The 19,016-nt window shown below is 37.7% G+C and overlaps 1 protein-coding gene across 5 annotated transcripts in view; it reads right to left on the minus strand.

Moving 5' to 3' along the window:
- LOC134741571 (bestrophin-2) overlaps nucleotides 1-19,016 on the minus strand; it is a 43,882-nt gene that overhangs the window by 21,425 nt on the left and 3,441 nt on the right. For 3 of the 5 annotated variants that reach the window (XM_063674399.1, XM_063674401.1, XM_063674398.1), the window contains exons 2-6: nucleotides 6,377-6,487; nucleotides 5,863-6,034; nucleotides 1,008-1,210; nucleotides 401-569; nucleotides 22-267 (exon numbers count right to left, since the gene is read on the minus strand). In XM_063674399.1, the coding sequence (XP_063530469.1) occupies nucleotides 22-267; nucleotides 401-569; nucleotides 1,008-1,210; nucleotides 5,863-6,034; nucleotides 6,377-6,487 (901 nt within the window). Of the gene's footprint in view, nucleotides 1-21; nucleotides 268-400; nucleotides 570-1,007; nucleotides 1,211-5,862; nucleotides 6,035-6,376; nucleotides 6,488-17,113; nucleotides 17,152-19,016 lie in introns of those variants that run through there. The other 2 variants (XM_063674400.1, XM_063674403.1) reach the window with 2 other exon arrangements.

The following is a 19,016-nucleotide window of genomic DNA, read 5'->3' on the forward strand; positions in this document are numbered from 1 at the left end:
ACTTATACGAATTCTAGTTACCTGCAAATCTCTGTCTATCAACCAGTTCACTTCGAAGTCATCGTCATCTTCACCGAAGGGGTTTATCAGAGACTCGGCCACTTTTAGCCAGCCCATATAAAAGAAGAACTCTAGCGTACTGAATATAGGAAAATAAAGGTCTATATTAACAATGCGCTCGTCGCCAGATACGTGTATTTTGTTGTCGACCCACTGACTGCCCAAGGCAGATGTAATAAAGTATGAGTATACGGCAATGGTAACTACCTGAAATTAAACAGGCATTAATCAGTGGAAAAGGGATGTTGACTGCGCAAAACAGGATAAATTGACAATACAAATGTCGACATGTGAATTGCAAGCTAATAATTTTAAATTAAAAAATCACATGCATCTATACCTGAGTATATACAAGAGGTACACTAATAGTGTCGTAGCTGAGCAATAATCCAGCCTGTCCTCTGAACTTGTTGAGTTCGTCTAAAATAGTTTTGACGGCAAAGTCATCCCGTACTCGGCCTTCTTTCCGGGCTCTCGTCACTATGCTGGCGGCCCACACTATGGGCATCCTGAAAACGGTAAGTTGTTTAGTATAGAGTCCTGGTATTGAACAGGCATCACTTCATCATACGGTTGTTCGCGTTGGGCTCACAGTCAGCGGCGCGCAGGCATTGAAATGCGAACGATGTATTACGTAGTGGATCTGATCTATTCAACGCGGGATATTACGGAGCGACAAGAAGTTCCTGCAACTGAATTTCCATCGGTTTTTATTTCTATTGAGATAAATGAGCCCTTTACTTGTCTTTTATTCCTTAAAAACCAAGCCGTATCAACTCCGACTTGTCCAACAATGTTTGACATCACGACGTCCTAGTGACACCCTCCAAAATCGTGCAACATGATGCATCCTGCACGATAAGGCGCCGTATTGTTTACGCTTTTGTATTGTAATCTGTAAATTGGAACCGCAAACTATGAGCCCAACGTAAACGTGCCAGTCATACCAATGTTTTGAAGGCTTAGGAAATTTCTCGTTAATGTTTTCCATGATGATCTTCTCATTGTCTAGGAGCAGGCCGGCCTCGACGAAGTTGTCGAGCGTGGGGAATCGTTTCTTGACGCGGGGCGAGATCATGCTCAGCACCATGGTGAGGCAGAGGCACACGTAGCGCACGATCGTGCGGCGCATCAGCCGCCCGCGCTCGTCCTGACGACAATCCATAGCTTTGGCTTACAAAGGATTTTGATTATTTATTTTACTCTTGCTTTACAAACAAGAACCCACATTATACAAATATGAACCCGAGTGCATGGCTACTGGACGTGTAGCTAATTGAATAATTGTTTAAATTGAAAAATGTTAAGCTTTCCCAAGAAGTTGAAATTTTACCGTTGAGGTGGACTGAACGGTAACACGACAACAACAGGGCAAGCCAAAGTGCATAAGCGTGTACATATATTATCATAGGAGTTCATCAATAAACCATAATTGCTAGAGACACAATTAGTTATACTAATCAGTGTAATCTATGTATAGCGACGAGAGTTCTAGTTATGAACAGTAAGACAGCTACGCATTATAGTATTGTATACTTAAACATGATTTAGATGATGTAATGCCACCTTGAAAACTGGCAGTGATAAGATAATAAATTGCTAATGTTACGATGTCGTCACATTCAGGTTTCAATTAACAAGGGTAAAGTAAAATATCTTGAAAAAATATTTTTCGATCGAGTATTTTGTCGTGAGGGATGAGAAAGAGTAGACCCAGAAAATAAATGGAACGTTAACATACCTAGAGCTCCAAATAGACGTTTTACTGATTTTAATTGCGACTAATTCTATTTATTTGCGTCTAAATATCGGGAGCTCACAAATAATACAAAAGGTAATCACGGTCTATATCCCGGTCAATATAAGTCTAGTGAAACTAACCGTGAATCATTCAAAACTCTAATTCTATTTAATTTTAAAATACCTACTATGAACCAACCACAGTATTAAAAAATTAAAATGTAGCCTGTCCCCAGTGTCCCCCGCGTGCGTGAGTGTATACTCCTAAAATCATAATCCTCGCAGTAGTAGTAGAGTAAAAATCTAAAAATAGGGACAAAGAAAGTAGACAAAGTGTGTCGCTGCTATTGTTTTTAAAGGAAGGATTTTGTGACGGAGTCGGACAGATGTGTAAGGTCATGCTGTCATGAGAATGACACATAGCACACAAATCCTTATCAAATGAAATATTAATTACTACGGAAAATAATCAACTATATGAATAGATAAGTACCAACCAGCGCTTCTAAAATTATCTTAAAACATACTCACATTTTAATATCATAAATATGTAGTACCTACGTGGAAATTATCATGATAATACTATACTATACTATCTGTTTAATGATAAATGAAATTATATAATGGTTTTATTTATGAATACTTAGTAAAAAACTTATCGCCAAACCTTTAATATCGTGCCGACGCCGACGTTATGATAAAATTAAGTACATTTCACATTAATCGCTTAAAAATGATTCCTTCCTAGATACGTCAGTGAGACTGAGAAGATACGTAATGGGACGCATCATACGTAAAATATCTAATCTTTGGCTAAGGTGTAAAGATAACGTGATGGATTAATTTAATGGGGCACAAAATATACCAAAGAGCTGCCATCGTCCGAATTCGTTCAGTCAGGGTTTAATTTTTATTTTAATACTATGTTTTCAAAGGCACACATTTATACATAAATAATTTTAAAGTTACTCGCCAAACTGCTTGTTAGCGAGACCACGCTCATTTTTACAATTTCATAACAGTCAAGTAGGTACAGTCAAGGGCATAAATATATATACATTCCCAAAGTTTCAAAAATATAATATGTACTTTCGTTTGGAAGAAGCGGTACCTCCTAACACAAGTATTGCTATAGGAACCAGGAGGTATCCACTACAAATATTGTATAAATTCAACTAGATACCAAATAAATAATTTTGTTTTTTTTTTTTGAAAATGTACGCTCTTACACTTTAGACAGTAAAGTCGTGTTCACATATTTTTGAGCCATTTTTATCTAGATCGATATTTTTGCCTTCGACTGTACTCATTACCCTAAGTGCTTACCCTAAATTGAACATTTAAATAAACAAATAAATAAAATAAATATTAGAGGACATCTTACACAGATCAACCTCCCCAACCCCAAACAGAGGTATATAGATAAAACTAGCGACCCGCCCCGGCTTCGCACGGGTGCAATGCTGATGCATTATACACATAAACCTTCCTCTTGAATCACTCTATCTATTTAAAAAAACCGCATCAAAATCCGTTGCGTAATTTTAAAGATCTAAGCATACAAAGGGACAGACAGACAGCAGGAAGCGACTTTGTTTTATACTATGTAGTAGGTATGTATATGACAGAACTTATGAGCCGACTAGGTAGATAAATACATAGAAAACACCCATGACTCAAGGAACAAATATTAGTGTTCATAACACAAAAAAATGCCCTTACCGGGATTCGAACCCAGTCCATCGGCTTCGCAGGCAGGGTCACTATATACCCACTAGGCCACACCGGTCAATCGGTGACCGGTCGGTGAGGTACAATATACAGTACATTTACACCTATATTTACCAACGGTGCTTTATAATTGCATTGTCTTTATATTCTTATATTGGAATTCAATTTATATTCGTATGTCCGAGTAAAATCGCGGGTTCACCCAAACTTTGTAATTTATATCGCATTCTATTGCAAAGAAAAAAAAAACAAGTGCGAGTCGGACTCGCGTTCCAAGGGTTCCATACATTACACAATTTAAACAATGTATTTTTTACGTGAAACGTAAGTGAAAGTCTTTAAAAAACCCGTAGGGGTCGGATCAAAAACTAAGTAATTAAGTCCGACTCACGCTTTACCTACTACACATTTCTAATAGGTTTTCCTGTCATTTATAGGTAAGGAACTTTTTCGTGTATTTTTTTCAAAATTTTAGACCCAGTAGTTTCGGAGATAAGGGAGGGGGGGGGAATGGTCATTTTTCGCCTATTTTCTTGAATAACTTCTGAACTGTTTATCCTAAAATTATAAAAAAAATTTATTTGAGATTCTCACAATGAGCTCTTTCATTTGATATGTAACACAGTATAGTTTGAAAAACTAAATTTTTAATTTTCTCATTTACCCCCTAAAAGTGGCCATCATGTTTAAAACTCATTTGTTTACGTCACATGTCCGTCTTTGGGTCACAAACTTACATATGTACACCAAATTTCAATTTAATTGGTCCAGTAGTTTCGGAGAAAATAGGCTGTGACAGACTGACAGACAGACGCACGAGTTATCCTATAAGAGTTCCGTTTTTTTTTCCTTTTGAGGTACGTAACCCTTAAAACATTCGACGACATTCACTTTATAAATGAAGTATTTTGGATTCCCATCAAAAACGATTCTATATATCATGTTTTGGCAAAAAGCACATAGTGATTCGTTCATATTTCATAATACTATGTCAATCGTATATCAGGCATTCGGCCAACATTACATATGTACAAGTAAAAATAGCTGTTGAGACTAGCCAATTACATACCTAGAACACGAGAATACCGTAAAAATGCTAATAGTAGATTTGATAATTGTCTTATTAAGGGGAAAACAAATGTAAGAATAGTTATCGAGTTGTTGATGAATGCATAATTATAACGAATGCATAATACACAACAACAACAGGGGCCCATTACACGATATTAGTATAATATTATTATTGTGTTGTCATCGTTGTCATGGCAAACCATACGATTTGACAGTTCGTGGACTAATAATATTAGTCTAATACCGTTCGAAAAATGGGCCCCAGGCACGTGTTTGAAGAGTTGTTCTAGGTAACCGCAAACCCGTTAGTGATGTCATATCGAAGCTCGCCACTGAATAAAGGATTCAAGAATCTTAAGAGATGGACGGTCATTTGAACAAACAGATATATTATCTTAAACTTAGTAATAATGTTATTATTATTGCGATTGTCACCCTTGAGAGTTGAAGTACGGAACGTTTGATGGATCAAGCCTTTGAGTGGTACCAACTAGGCATGTGAGCTTAGAGTGCTTACTATATACATAGATAAAAACCCATTTATAATAAGTTTTAAGCGAGCTTTAAGCTCATGACTCATAAAGTATTAATTTCAGCTTCCTAGGACTTCAGGAAGTACCCTAAAGGTTTTGATGATCATCAGTGAGTCAATGACGAAATCGGAGATTTATAGATACCTATGAATAAAATCTAAAGTATAAGAGCTATGCAATTGAAAATTTTTATGCTTAATAAATTCACTATTCAAAATCATATCCCGAGAATTTTGTTTATCTGGTATAATCCAAACCCAAGTTATGAGGGTTCAAAAACCGACGAACCGCTTCGAAAAAAGGTAGGTATAGTGCTCTTGTACTTCGCTTTGCTCGTCATGGCTCGAGATGGAGTTAGCTTGGTCCAACTCTAGACCAGTTTTGAGTTCTCACCTGTCCATGAACGGTGGCGGAGACGAACACGGCGATGGAATCAGGCCACGGTATGGAGGTGTACCTACTGGCTTCACCAGCGGTTCATGACTACAGTAACGTAGAAACTTAGCAAGAACGACAACGGGATCACATTGCCGTAGACATAAGACCAGTTTTGAGCTCTTACCTGTCCATGGACGGTGGCGGAGACGAACACGGCGATGGAATCAGGCCACGGTATAAAGGTGTACTGGCTCCACCAGCGGTTCATGACCACCGTAACGTAGAAACCCAGCACGAACGACAACGGGATCACATTGCCGTAGACATAAGACCAGTTTTGAGCTCTTACCTGTCCATGGACGGTGGCGGAGACGAACACGGCGATGGAATCAGGCCACGGTATGGAGGTGTACTGGCTCCACCAGCGGTTCATGACCACCGTGACGTAGAAACCCAGCACGAACGACAACGGGATCACATTGCCGTGGTAGCTGCAGTAGTTCACCACGCCTTCGAATAGCCTACAAAATTATTATTGTTTGACTTACAATAGTAATATTAATATAGGTCTACCGTTTAAGTGGTGAGTATGTATTTTTGCAGCTCGCTGTGCAGTTAAACGCAAAACAACAGTGTTTGTATAAACACAAGTTCTATTTGCGCTCGGCGGGTTGGTGACGTTCTGTAATTGTTCGTTTACCAAACAAACACACCGCACCCTTTCGTTTGACGTCTAAGAGCTAGATTACCAATATTACCATTTGCCAAATAGCTATTTTCAAAAGTGAATATTGTCAATTAACAGAGTTAGAACCATGAATGGTTCTAATGGTTCTTATGGAAAGCGGTGAGTAATATATTACCTTTTTGAATGCTCATCGAGCAGCAAGCGATAAGTCAAATTTAAAATGTAGTAAAAAAGTAGAAAACATAGGAGATCCAGCCACACCAACTTGTAAATGCTTCCTCTCCATCTAAAAAAAAAAGGTTTAAATAAGTAATCTAATCAAGGTTAAAACTGATGGAAGTTTTCCTCTTATGGGACCATTGATTGAACAGCCTTTAGATATGGAAAACCGGCCAAGTGCGAGTCGGACTCGTGTTCCAAGGGTTCCGTACATTACACAATTTAAACAATGTATTTTTTATGTGAAACGCGAGTGAAATGTCTTTAAATAACCCGTAGGGGTGGGATCAAAAACTAAGTAAATAAGTCCGACTCACGCTTGACTGCACATTTCTCATAGGTTTTCCTGTGATCTATAGGTAAAGTTTTTCGTTTCGGAGATAAAGAGGGAAGGAATGGTCATTTTTTTGCCTATTTTTTTGAATAACTTCTAAACTGTTTATCCTAAAATTATAAAAAAATATATACTTGAGATTCTCACAATGAGCTCTTTCATTTGATATACAACACGATATAGTTTGAAAAACTTTATTTTTCGTTTTTCTCATTTACCCCCCAAAAGTGGCCCCCGTGTTTAAAATTCATTTGTTTGCATTACGTGTCCGTCTTTGGGTCACAAACTTACATATGTGTACCTAATTTCAACTTAATTGGTCTAGTAGTTTTGGAGAAAATAGGCTGTGACAGACGGACAGACAAGCAGACAGACGCACTCGAGTGATCCTTTAAGGGTTCCGTTTTTTCCTTCTGAGGTACGGAACCCTAAAAATTGGAAATACAAATAATGTTGCACACCGGTCACATGGCATGGAATGGAACAAGTTTATGAATTGGTAAATTGGGGATATTTTTTTTTTGATGCGCTGAATGGCCACTATTTAAACCGTTGCGAAAGGCAAACTTAAACTGTGCCGTTTTCAAGCAAAAGGTACCACAATGTCGCTTGCCATAAGGACTGGGCAGGTTTTTCGTATACAATTTTCGTCCTTATGGTAAGCGACAATGTGGTACCTTTTGATTGAAAACGTAACCTTGACACCGTCTAAGATCGTTATTGAGTGCTCAGAATATTATGACAGCTATGACAGCAAGTTTGCAAAACAGCGTTACGAGATTTGACTATAATATTAGGGTGTTGAGTGTTGTGGACCTGTGACAGTTCTTATGAATGATTAATAGTGCGGCTCCTGCTCCTTGAATTCATATATATTTTACAGTACCTACAGTTTAATTTATCGCCACTCATTGCGAATTTCCTACTTTTCGCTCTTGTATCGTAATGTAAATAGTAATGGGTTTGTAACATCGGGATTCGGGATGCATTTTAATTTCACTATAATAATCCGATTACATAGTGTTATCCTAAAACAAAGTTGACCACAATAATCACTGGCCAGGATTACACTTGTAAGTTTCACTTACGTAAGTAGGGACAAAGCTATTTGCTAGAATGAGATAACGATATTCATATTTCATTCTGTAGTATAGCTGTGTCCCTACTTACGCTTACGTAAGTAAAACTTACAAGTGTAATCCTGGCCAGATGGTAATTAATTATCTACGCTATTTGATGTGGAGGCTGGAGCTGGATGTTACATCAGTTCCGCCATGTCAAAGTACTGACCTTGCACTGACACCGACGCGGCGGCGCCGAGCCGCGAGGAACACAGCTACTGTGTCGCACGCGATCGCGTACGTAGGATACAAGGTACGAGTCCTTCATTATGAACATCAGCGTGTATTCATAATTACAATCAATGTATATGCCACATGTATATCAACATTCACGATATAAGTACATGCTCAATTAGCACAATTATTCTGTAAAGGCGATTTAGAAGACGCCTACATTAAGTCCCCGCGTCCCCGGCAAGCTCGGCCGAATGTCACCTTCCCATACAAAAGAGTTTCGTTCTCATTTTAAAACTACGTGTTGGATTGTAATGAAATTGCACATACAATGGCATGAGGTATATGCTAGGTCTGTAATTAGTTTATATAGGTCTAGTATACCCGCTGTATATATCCGCTGCCATTTTGGGATTATACTGAGCAACTTTTACTATGGGACCAATGACGAAATCGAGAAAAAAAAATTTACCCTCCCATTGAAAATGGACCAGCCAAAATGTATGAAACAGCCAAATTTTTTTTCGCGATTCGTGGTTGGTCCTATAGTAAAAGTTGCTCAGTATAATCCCAAAACCTCCCTGGCAACGGGAATGCACTTATTTTATAGCCACCGTGGGCACCGTGTATAAAACAAACGAAATAGAGCAAAAACAAGTTTTGTATGAAAAACTTAAATTCGCTGTATTTTTTAAACTATTGTATCCGAACGTACATGAACTAATTACAGACCTAAGATATACCTTATTCTATTTTAAGTACAAAGTTTCAGAGGAGCGTAACTACGTTTGTATAGAGAACCGAGCTTGCCGGGGACTCTTTAAAACACAAACTAAATTAAACACAAAAGAAATCGCTCTCCAATGGTTTCTCAGTTTTATTAAAACAGAAAACTGCCTTTTATTACCATTGATTTCTAAATCAATGGTAGTAATAAAAGGCTGCTGTGTCTTGAGGGTCGATATCGAAATGGGGAACACCTATAAGCATTACGTCATGTTGTAAAGTAGATGCAATAGCGGCAATAGTAAGTAGCATCGCGGCCTGACAAGGAAATGAGTTATCTGCTGGAGGCAAATGCTATACGATACGAGTACGCAATGCAGCGGATAATAATAAAGATAACAAATGATAGACTTATTCGTTAATAACAAAAATAAGAAACTCGACGAAAACTGCTAAAAAATGAGCGCTGTAGAAAGTAATTGGCAGATATTGTCCCTAATCCATACTATATACATAAATGCGAAAGTGTGTCTGTCTGTCTGTTACCACTTCACGCTTAAACCGCTGAACCGATTTAGTTGAAGTTTGGTATATCCGGGGAAGGACATAGGGTAGTTTTTATCCCAGAAGTCATCCTTTAAGGGGGTGGAGGTTTGTATGGGGAATCGATTGGATAATAAATAAGCTACTGCAGCACTAACAATCTAAACCTCTGGTCTGCGCTCTGACAAGGGAACCTCACCAATTCCCCTTGTTCTACACTACCCAAATTACTGACTCCACGCAGACGAAGACGCGGGCAAAAGCTAGTACATAATAAAACGATAACTGGGTTATGCGGTATTTAACAAAATTTGTATGGTACGGTATAAAGTGAAGGTCTACCTATATATGTGCGAGACGAGTCAGCAACAGCACCCATGCGTGAGTCAGAGATACTCGTAGAAACGAGCGATGCTAACAATTAGGTACGAATTCGGCTGCAAAAAAATAAACGGATAGTCCGGGTAAGAGCAGCTCCGGCTATGCTTTGCTTTGTGTAATATACGGGTCATCGGGTACGGGTTTCGTTGTCTTGTTTTTTGTCCCCAAAAAATGTGACGGAGTACCCGGAGTGAAGCTTTTTGTATCAGATGTTTTTAACAAATGCTACCCTATTGATGCTATGTTGAACAAATAAATCTTTGAATCTTTGAATCTTTAATTAGCACTCAGCTTTTTTTATTTATTTGATAAAAGATAAAAATAGAAGCGTGACAGTGGGCGGAAACAAGACAACGAAATAGTTATTTGTTATACAAGGGTGCGAAGTTGTATTTTACCCGCGAATGTTTCAACACACGAGAAGTAAAATACATTTGCACCCGTGTGTAACACAAAACTTTTCCCCTCAATATAGCGAGGAAAGTGCAACATCCACAGGCGTTAGATAATCTTCATCACTGGAATCACTAATTTTTTACGATAATACGATATTATAACAGAAAACTGTCAGTTGTGTATTTGGTGTAGTTGTGTGTTGTGGTTTTTACGTAAGTTTTTGTTAACAATGTTGACCTTTCTGACGATGCGTTTTGAAATTGCATCGACTCAACTTGTGCGTTCAGAATTACATTTAACATCATTTAAAAAAAACAAATGTTTCTTATGGAATTTAAGGTTTATGACTTAAAATCATTAAATAAAGCTAAATTTGGTATTTTTTATTAAATTTTCAAACCATTTATTTAATGATAATTAATATGGAATGAACCATTATTATGAGCGTTTTACGTTTTGTTATCTGTCAAAAGCTACTTAAACACGCTCCATCCCCGAATCCCCGAACCTTCATCACCGAATTCTTGGAGCGACTGGTTGCCTTACTGGTGCTTTACGTATGACAACACCGTGCACACGGAGACAAAGTATGAATACGCCTCATGAATTAGTTTTCGGTAAGTTATGCATGCTTCCTAGTAATTTAAGAAACGGTAACGTTAATCCCTTATATAATCACGGTAGTTATCCCTTAGAATTAAAGTATAGATTAGAGCTGGCGCAGGCAGATACTCGTACCAATTTAATAAACAGCAAACTTAAAAGGAAGGAGAAAAATGACTCTCATTCAAGGCCTGTCAGCTATAACAACAATAGTTACTTATGGTTAAGAAATGTATCGAATAATAAGATGCAAAGCATTTATGTAGGACCTTATTTAGTTTTAGAGGATTTAGGATGTAATGTAAAAATACTTAAAAATGGAAAAGAAGATGTAGTGCATAAAAATCGCACCAAACCCTATATTTTGTAAGTATTTCATATTCGTATTTTGTTTTACTATAAACTTTGAATATTGTTAGTGTAAGTACATAATTTGTTAATATTGTAAGTAGATATAGTTACTTAGTAATGTAAAAAAGAAAAATGTTTATTTTTATTTTTTTTAAACATGCGATGGATCGTGTAGTGTATACTAGATATAGTTATGTATGTAGCTCATAGGTTATATATATATAAGGACCATTTACTTATGGATTGAGCGCAGTAATAAAGCATCGTTTAAGCTGAACACTCGTTTCTACTCAACTCCGAATCCTCACCTTACACAAGGTCAAATTACTTTCCCCACTAGTCGATAAAAAGCGTTTTTCCCCGCTTGTTTTAAAGGATAAAAGACGGCTTTCCGAGCTAGTGAGGGGAAAAGAATTTTTCCCTATACACAAACACGAGACAAGATCACAAGAGACAAAGAAACATATGTTGCAACACTTGCAACTTGTAATATAACATGTACCTATCATATCGTACCTCTTCATTTATAAGATTTATAACTTTTAATGGCTGTGTCTTAATTATCACATAACTGAACTAAAGTCTAAAGATGACTTTACAAAAAGACAATTCTTAAATGCTAAAAATGCTTACAAAATTAAAACAAACTAATATTGAACTTTTAATATTGACATCGGTAGGAAATTCGACCTCTCAGCATACACCAAGGACCTAAATTAGTATTTATTTATTTATTTATTTATTTGGGAAACATACAGCACATAATAATACAATAAGGTAAAAGATATAGTAAGAACATAGGCCAAAAGAGTTTCCACTTATAGTTAATACAAAATTCCTTTGCTCCGAAAAAAAAGTACAATTATTAGGTATTTTGAATTTAAAGTTGAATTTAACAATAACATTGAGTAATAATAACAAGCATAATTTAGAATTTGGAAAATAACAAGCACAATTTTCAATTTAGAATTTGAACTCAAATAGGTACAATTACAATAACAATCATAACAATACAACACAAGATTACAATTTTATTACTAGCTACGAGTTAACGAAATTTGCCATCTATTATATTTTTTTTTTTATTTTGTTTGATGACAGAAACAAATCTATTACACCTATGCTGGAACAAATCAATGTGTGAATATTTCTTATTGAATATATTGCATGCTCTTGCTAAAAATTTGTTGTTTACATATTTTTTGCGAGTGAATGGAACTGATAGTAAAGCGGTGGACCGTGTACGATACGTAGGACATCTAAATGACACCTTGCTGAGAAGTTCTTCCGAATCAATTAAATCATTCAATATTTTGTACAAGAAAATTACATCCCGCTTTTCTCTTCTCACTTGCAAGGACTCAAAATTCTCGGGCTTAAAAGATTTGAATTTATACTTCATACGATTAAGAAACTTTTTTTGAACACTTTCTAATGAATTAATGTGCACTAAATAGTTGGGACTCCAAACTGTAGATGCGTATTCCAAATATGACCTTACATATGCATTATATAAAAGAAGTAACGTTGTGGGGTTTTTAAAATCTTTACTTTGCCTAAAAATGAAACCAAGCATTTTGTAGGCTTTAGATGTTATCTTATCTATGTGTGAAACCAATTGAATTTTACTGTCTAAATATACTCCCAAATCTCTAACCTCCGTAACTCTAGTAAGCTGTTGGTTTCCGATGGTATAATTAAAGTTTATAGGGTCAAGCTTCCGCGTAAATGTAATAATTGAACATTTATTTATGTTTAAGTACAGGTTATTACATAAACAATAGTTGTCCAATCTATTAAGGTCATCCTGCAAATTGACACAATCAGCCTCGGACTTCACAATGGTAAATATCTTAGTATCGTCAGCATACAATAATACTTTAGAATTCAAAAAACAGTTAATGACATCATTGATATATATGTTAAATAGTAGTGGTCCTAAATGCGAGCCCTGTGGGACCCCTGACGTAATAGGCACAAAACTAGAGGTGTATCCTTTGATAGTAACTGCCTGAGTTCTATCCCGCAAGTACGATGTGAGCCAACGCAACAAGTCTCCATGGATACCGAACATTTCAAGTTTATTTAATAAGACAGAGTGTGAAATTTTATCAAATGCCTTTGAGTAATCGGTATAGATAGCATCGACTTGGTAATTCTTGTCCATTGCGCTTAGAACATAATCAAGGAGCTCGCACAAATTAGACTCAGTTGACCGTTTATTAATGAAGCCATGCTGCTGCGTCATTAACATCGGTCTTATTGTTGGGTAGAGCGTGTCATAAACTATTTTTTCAAATAGTTTAGGAAGTATAGACAATTTGGAAATGCCGCGGTAGTTTCTAATATTATGTTTATCACCACTTTTAAAAATAGGCACAATGATAGATTTTTTCCAAATTTTTGGTAAGGACCCAGACCTAAGTGAAATGTTGTAGAGTAAACATACCGGTAATGCAAGAGACTTACTGCAACGTTTTAAAAACACAGGATGAATGCCATCCGGGCCACTGCCTTTGGATTCTTTTAATTTCTTCAAGTATTTTTCCACCAGAGGTGCGTCAATATGAACGCTATTAATAACACAATTTTGTGGGCTATTGACACTAGGCATGGAAGTTGAGATAGGTTCAAATACTGAATGAAAAAAGTCACTAAATAGATTAGCCGTGCTGACTCCATCGTTTGCCGTAATATTGTCTAAATAGAGCGAATCCGGAATACCAGTGCTATCCTTCCTGGATTTTATAAATGACCAAAACGACTTAGAGTTAACTTTTATATTATTTTCAGCCCTAGAGATAAATAAATTGTAGCAAGAAATTTCTTCGTTTTTTATTTTAGAGCGTAAATTAGAAAAAGCGTTATAGTCAGCTACTCGTCCATATATTTTCCATTTTTTGTGTATCTTGTTTTTTTTCTTAATTAACGTGATAAGATTACGGGAATACCAAGAAGGAAAATTACTTGGTTTTGTAACTGTTTTGGAGGGAACTAATTCTTGAATTATATTATTTATAGTGGTGTAAAAGTCATTGACTGCACTCTCGATATTATTAGTATCTAGTTGCGTCTCCCAATTGATTTCCCTCAATTTCAAATTAATTTTATTATAATCGGCGGCAAAAAATCGACGTACTACACGCGGGGCCGGTTTTAGAAGACGCTCAGTCGAACCAATTTCAATCGTTATACAAAGGACTGGGTGATGAGCGTCTATGGGTACAAGAGGGTCCGCGCTAGCTACCTCACACAAGTGATTAGAAAGGACTAGGTCCAGATGCCTACCGTTCTTATTAGAAATGTGATTATATTGTTCAAAGTTTGTAAATTGTAAAAATGCTGATAGCTGGGCTGTGAGGCTGTTAAAGTTAGGATTACCTAACCTAAGGCTATGAGGGCCCTGATCAAGTTGGCTCCAAACCGCATCTCCGATGTTAAAGTCACCTAGAACCAGAAATATATCATCGGGATAATCCGCATGTAAGTCAGACAAATACTCAAAAAATAGTGATTCGGAATCCATTAGTTCCTTACTTGGGGGGAAGTAACAAGTAAACAACCTTAATTTTTTAGATACTGGCCCTTGAGTTATATGAATATCAAGACATGTAACGTCGGCGTCCGGGAGCGCCACGAGAGGGCGCGCGCCGGCGCCGCGCGCGTCAGCCCGCAGGTCGCGGCGCACCGCTATCAACGTGCCGCCACCCCGCGTCACCCCTAGTCTCTCACAGTCTCGGTCCGTCCTGTACACGTTGTACCTCGAATCAAACAATTCTGAGTCATAAATGCCAGGAACCAGCCACGTTTCAGTAATACATATGAAGTCATAATTATATTTCAATAGATTTCGAAAAAATACAGTAGTTTTAGTCCTGAGTCCACGAGCATTTTGATAGTATAGCTTAAATCCCATTAAATAAAATTGATAAGATGATATTATAGTACGCATGTAAAGTTCGCTTATTTAATATTTGGTCCGTTAATAAAATATGTATGTACAAATTTTCTGTTAAGATTTTAAAATACTCTCGCAAAATAAATGCAAACATAACTCGTAAACAAAGCACCACTATGATAAATACAAAACAACAGTAAGTAATAGTTTTGTTTCTGAAATACAAATATAGTTCAACCAATATGGATAAAAATATTAATATTAATCCGAGAACATATCCTATAAACAAAAACGACAACATGGGCAGGGTCACGCTTATGTTATTTTGTTTAACGCTTCCTCAGTCGTAATGTACAGAATCGGTGAATTATCCGTCTTCCGCACCATCACCGTACAATTCCGGACCCAACAATACTTGTACTGCTTTTGAGTTTTTCTGAGTTGAGCCTGTTTAAGCAAGAACTTGTTGAATCCGGACAGGTGGTCATTAACGTATATGCGAGAGTCGTTGTCGGTAAATCCCACATCTTTAGCTTTTAAATTCTTTAGCTTCCGCAAAGAAGAGATAAAATCATCTTTTTTGTAGCGTGCCTGTAGTTTGACAATGATCGGCTTTGGTTTCCTACTGTCCGTGTCGTTTTTCACAGCAACGCGGGTCACAAAGTCGACGTCCGTCGCAACGTTAAGAGGGTAACCACTTAACCCTGCCAGCGAGTTCAAAATTGAGTATAGATTTTCGCCTCTGGCTTCAGGCACTCCGTTAATCTGGATGTTGGACCTCCTTACCCACTGTTCATTACTACGCATTTCTGCCACTATATTTTTTACGCTGGTTTTTAACTCATCTACATCCGCTTTACAATTCTCCAGTCCAGTGACTCTAGACTCAATACTCTCAATCCGACTTGACATTTCCTGCAGTCTTGATTCAAGGCCGTTTTTCATATCCGCCACATCAGATTTAACCTGGTTCATGTCTGCTTGGATTGCTTGGATGGCCGAAAACTGTGTTTGCAGCGCCGATACTTTAAGCAGAATACTATTTAATAACTCGGCGTGCTGATCAGACTGAGAGGGAGTATTATGCAATGACTGGAGCCTGTTAGGAGGAGTGGTCAGCGACTCACTCTGCAACACACTCGTGCCGTGTGCGTTGTTAGTTAACTTTGAATCGTCTAATGTGGCGTCCCAAGACATAACGGAGTCATCTAGTGTGACCTCGGCCCCGGCCCCGGCCCCGGTCACGGGGCCCCGGCCCGTCAACAGCACGGTGTTTACACCCATAACCGGCGTGCCATCGTTTCTTCGTCGTCGATTAGTCACTGAAGTGCAGAATGAGCAAAGCCATGATTTAACAACTTTGGTTATATATTCCTCTGATTGCAATGGTGATATGTCTAAGCATTTCAAGCAGTAGTATTTGCCGCAGCCCGTGCATTGTAATGAAGCGTTCGCCTCGACATTGGAATTGCAACCACTGCAAATCATTTTAAATTAAACTATATGACGTATGCTATAAAGTTCAAAAGCAAGAACAGCGTTGACTTCGCTAGAGGTATCCGCTAGATTCGACCGAGTACGCTCAACGATCCGTGGCTCAGCGGTAACACGCGCGGCTGCGACGCAGCGAACCCGGGTTCAAATCCCACAAAAATACAAAAAGTATTATTGTTTACCAAATATCAACTTGCACAATTAACATAGTCACTGACACTTCACAGCTAAGTTCACACACGAAACCCACTCCATAAGAGCGGGACGTCCGACACAGTTCAATATGGCCGACGGCTTATATGGAGCTAATCCCACGAAAGACAAGGAGGGTCCGAGAAAACAGAATAAATTGAAAGAATTTATAAATTAACTTCCACAAAATTCAATTCAACAACCAGTTACACGTCCGCTCAGAGCAAAGGCGCGACGCAAAAAAAAAAGTAGTAATGTAAATGTATGAATTATATGATTCATAATGTGGTTTTAACAACTCAGTCCTTAAAGCGTGATTGGGCAGCAAAGTCAGCGATAAAATGCAGGCCGTGTTGTATCGGACATCAAACAAACATTATTATTAAGGTTGATAATAATGTTTCTAGGGAGAAACGGTGCAATGAACTTCTGAAGTAGGATACGGAAAGTGCAGCACTTTAAATAATAAATGTCCCATACCTGGTAACTACTATGTGAGCCATGTGAACTATTCACAGTATTCACGTATGCTCGCACGTCAGAAAGCTAGCGCCGTTGGACAGGAATGGAGGCTTTGAGGAATCGGAAGGCGTGGTATCTAACTCGCTACTGAATACTTCGTTACTAATTAGAATAGCCTACTTGGTTATTTTGCCAATTGACATTTCATTGTATTTTCTGACGTTTGAGGGAAGGTTTATTTATTTATTTCATCTTATGGCATAGTAGAACAGTTATAGATACAAATTTAGTCCAATCAGTCACTCGATGGCCTCGTCGCTAAGGACGATCAGGTTTATTAAAAAGTAGTTACTTTTTCTACGTTTTGAGACTTTGACCAATATCCGAATTTACGAAGATCATCCGCTGCGCCTCTCTAGAAATTACACATAATTACAAACTTTGACCAAATTTGTAGTAGTGTAGCAGACCAACACTACAAACATCCAAGTTATATTTGCTAGACGATATTGAAAGCATCATATAGTCCCTAAAATAATAAAAACGGCCAAGTGCGAGTCGGACTCGCCCACCGAGGGTTCCGTACTTTTTAGTATTTGTTGTTATAGCGGCAACAGAAATACATCATCTGTGAAAATTTCAACTGTCTTGAGCGGTTCATGAGTGGTGACAGACGGACAGCGGAGTCTTAGTAATAGGGTCCCGTTTTTACCCTCTGGGTACGGAACCCTAAAAAAGTAAAACCTTATATATCAGATATGGCGTTCGTTGCAGACTTTTCTTGGTCTAACTCTATGTACCTTCCACGCACATTATCCTGAAGTAGGTACTTAGGTATTGAAAGGCTATGCGATGAGTCTGATGATGACATAAAGCGAGCATTGTAAATTGTAATGTAAGAAGTTTTCCTTATAAGAATAATTCGTTTTCCACTAAACAATTTTTAACTACCCAGTTACCTTACGTAGGTACGGACAGTCAGCATCAATAGTAACGGAGGAAAGAAAACAACGCGCCAAAAGTATCCTGAAATACTTTTCCAACAGGGAATATTACGCGAAACTCTGCGCAGGGGGCGCCACTGCCACAATTTGAGGGTCTATAGCAAAACAAGAAAATCGAAATTTTGTTATCTAACATTTCTGTCACTAGTGTCACTTGCATATTCGAGCGATAAAGAGGCAGATAGCGAAATTATGGATTCGCGTTTTCCGGTAGGTTCTCTATAAACAAACCGCCTTGGTGCATCAATGTCATATTTTATTATCTCTGAAAACATGTCAAAAAACTGTTAAAGGCACAGTATGTATGTTACTCTATGGTTTACTAAACGGGCTAGTGCTGCACTCTGGTGGCAGAATATTGCAGTAATACCCCCTATTAGAGATAAATCTGTAGTTCGCTTTCAAAAGTATATGTTACAGTCTAGTTTGTTCTACATATATCTATCTATACATATTTTTTTTTTTTTATAAACTGATCGGCGATTGGCCCTAGTCACACCTGATGGAAAGTGAAGACAGGGCCTAAGATGGAGCTCACCGGTTCAGTAACAGCCTATTCACTCTTGTTTTAAAGAGAGAGAGAGAGAGAGAGAGAGAGATAATAAAGCGGAAGAGGGTCGAAAGTCTGTACATGGAAGATATTCGAAAAAAAGTGGCCGGGGGATACTTAGAATCGATAACAGCTGAACACGTTCCAACAATTTTTTAGAATTGTTGTCTGTTTGCCTGTTTATTTGACCGCGCATCACGTGAAAACGGCTGAAAGGATTTTGATGCAAACTTTACTAATCTGTCGAGAAAAAATACCTTCCCGAAAAAATCTAATCTTTTGCGAAAGTCTGCGGGGAGATTCACAATGTGGTGTACAAAGAAATATTGTAAATTTTATGTTTTAGTTGTGCATGCATAAACATAAC

Source organism: Cydia strobilella, chromosome 5, assembly GCF_947568885.1.
Source record: "Cydia strobilella chromosome 5, ilCydStro3.1, whole genome shotgun sequence".
NCBI classification, from domain to species: domain Eukaryota; kingdom Metazoa; phylum Arthropoda; class Insecta; order Lepidoptera; family Tortricidae; genus Cydia; species Cydia strobilella.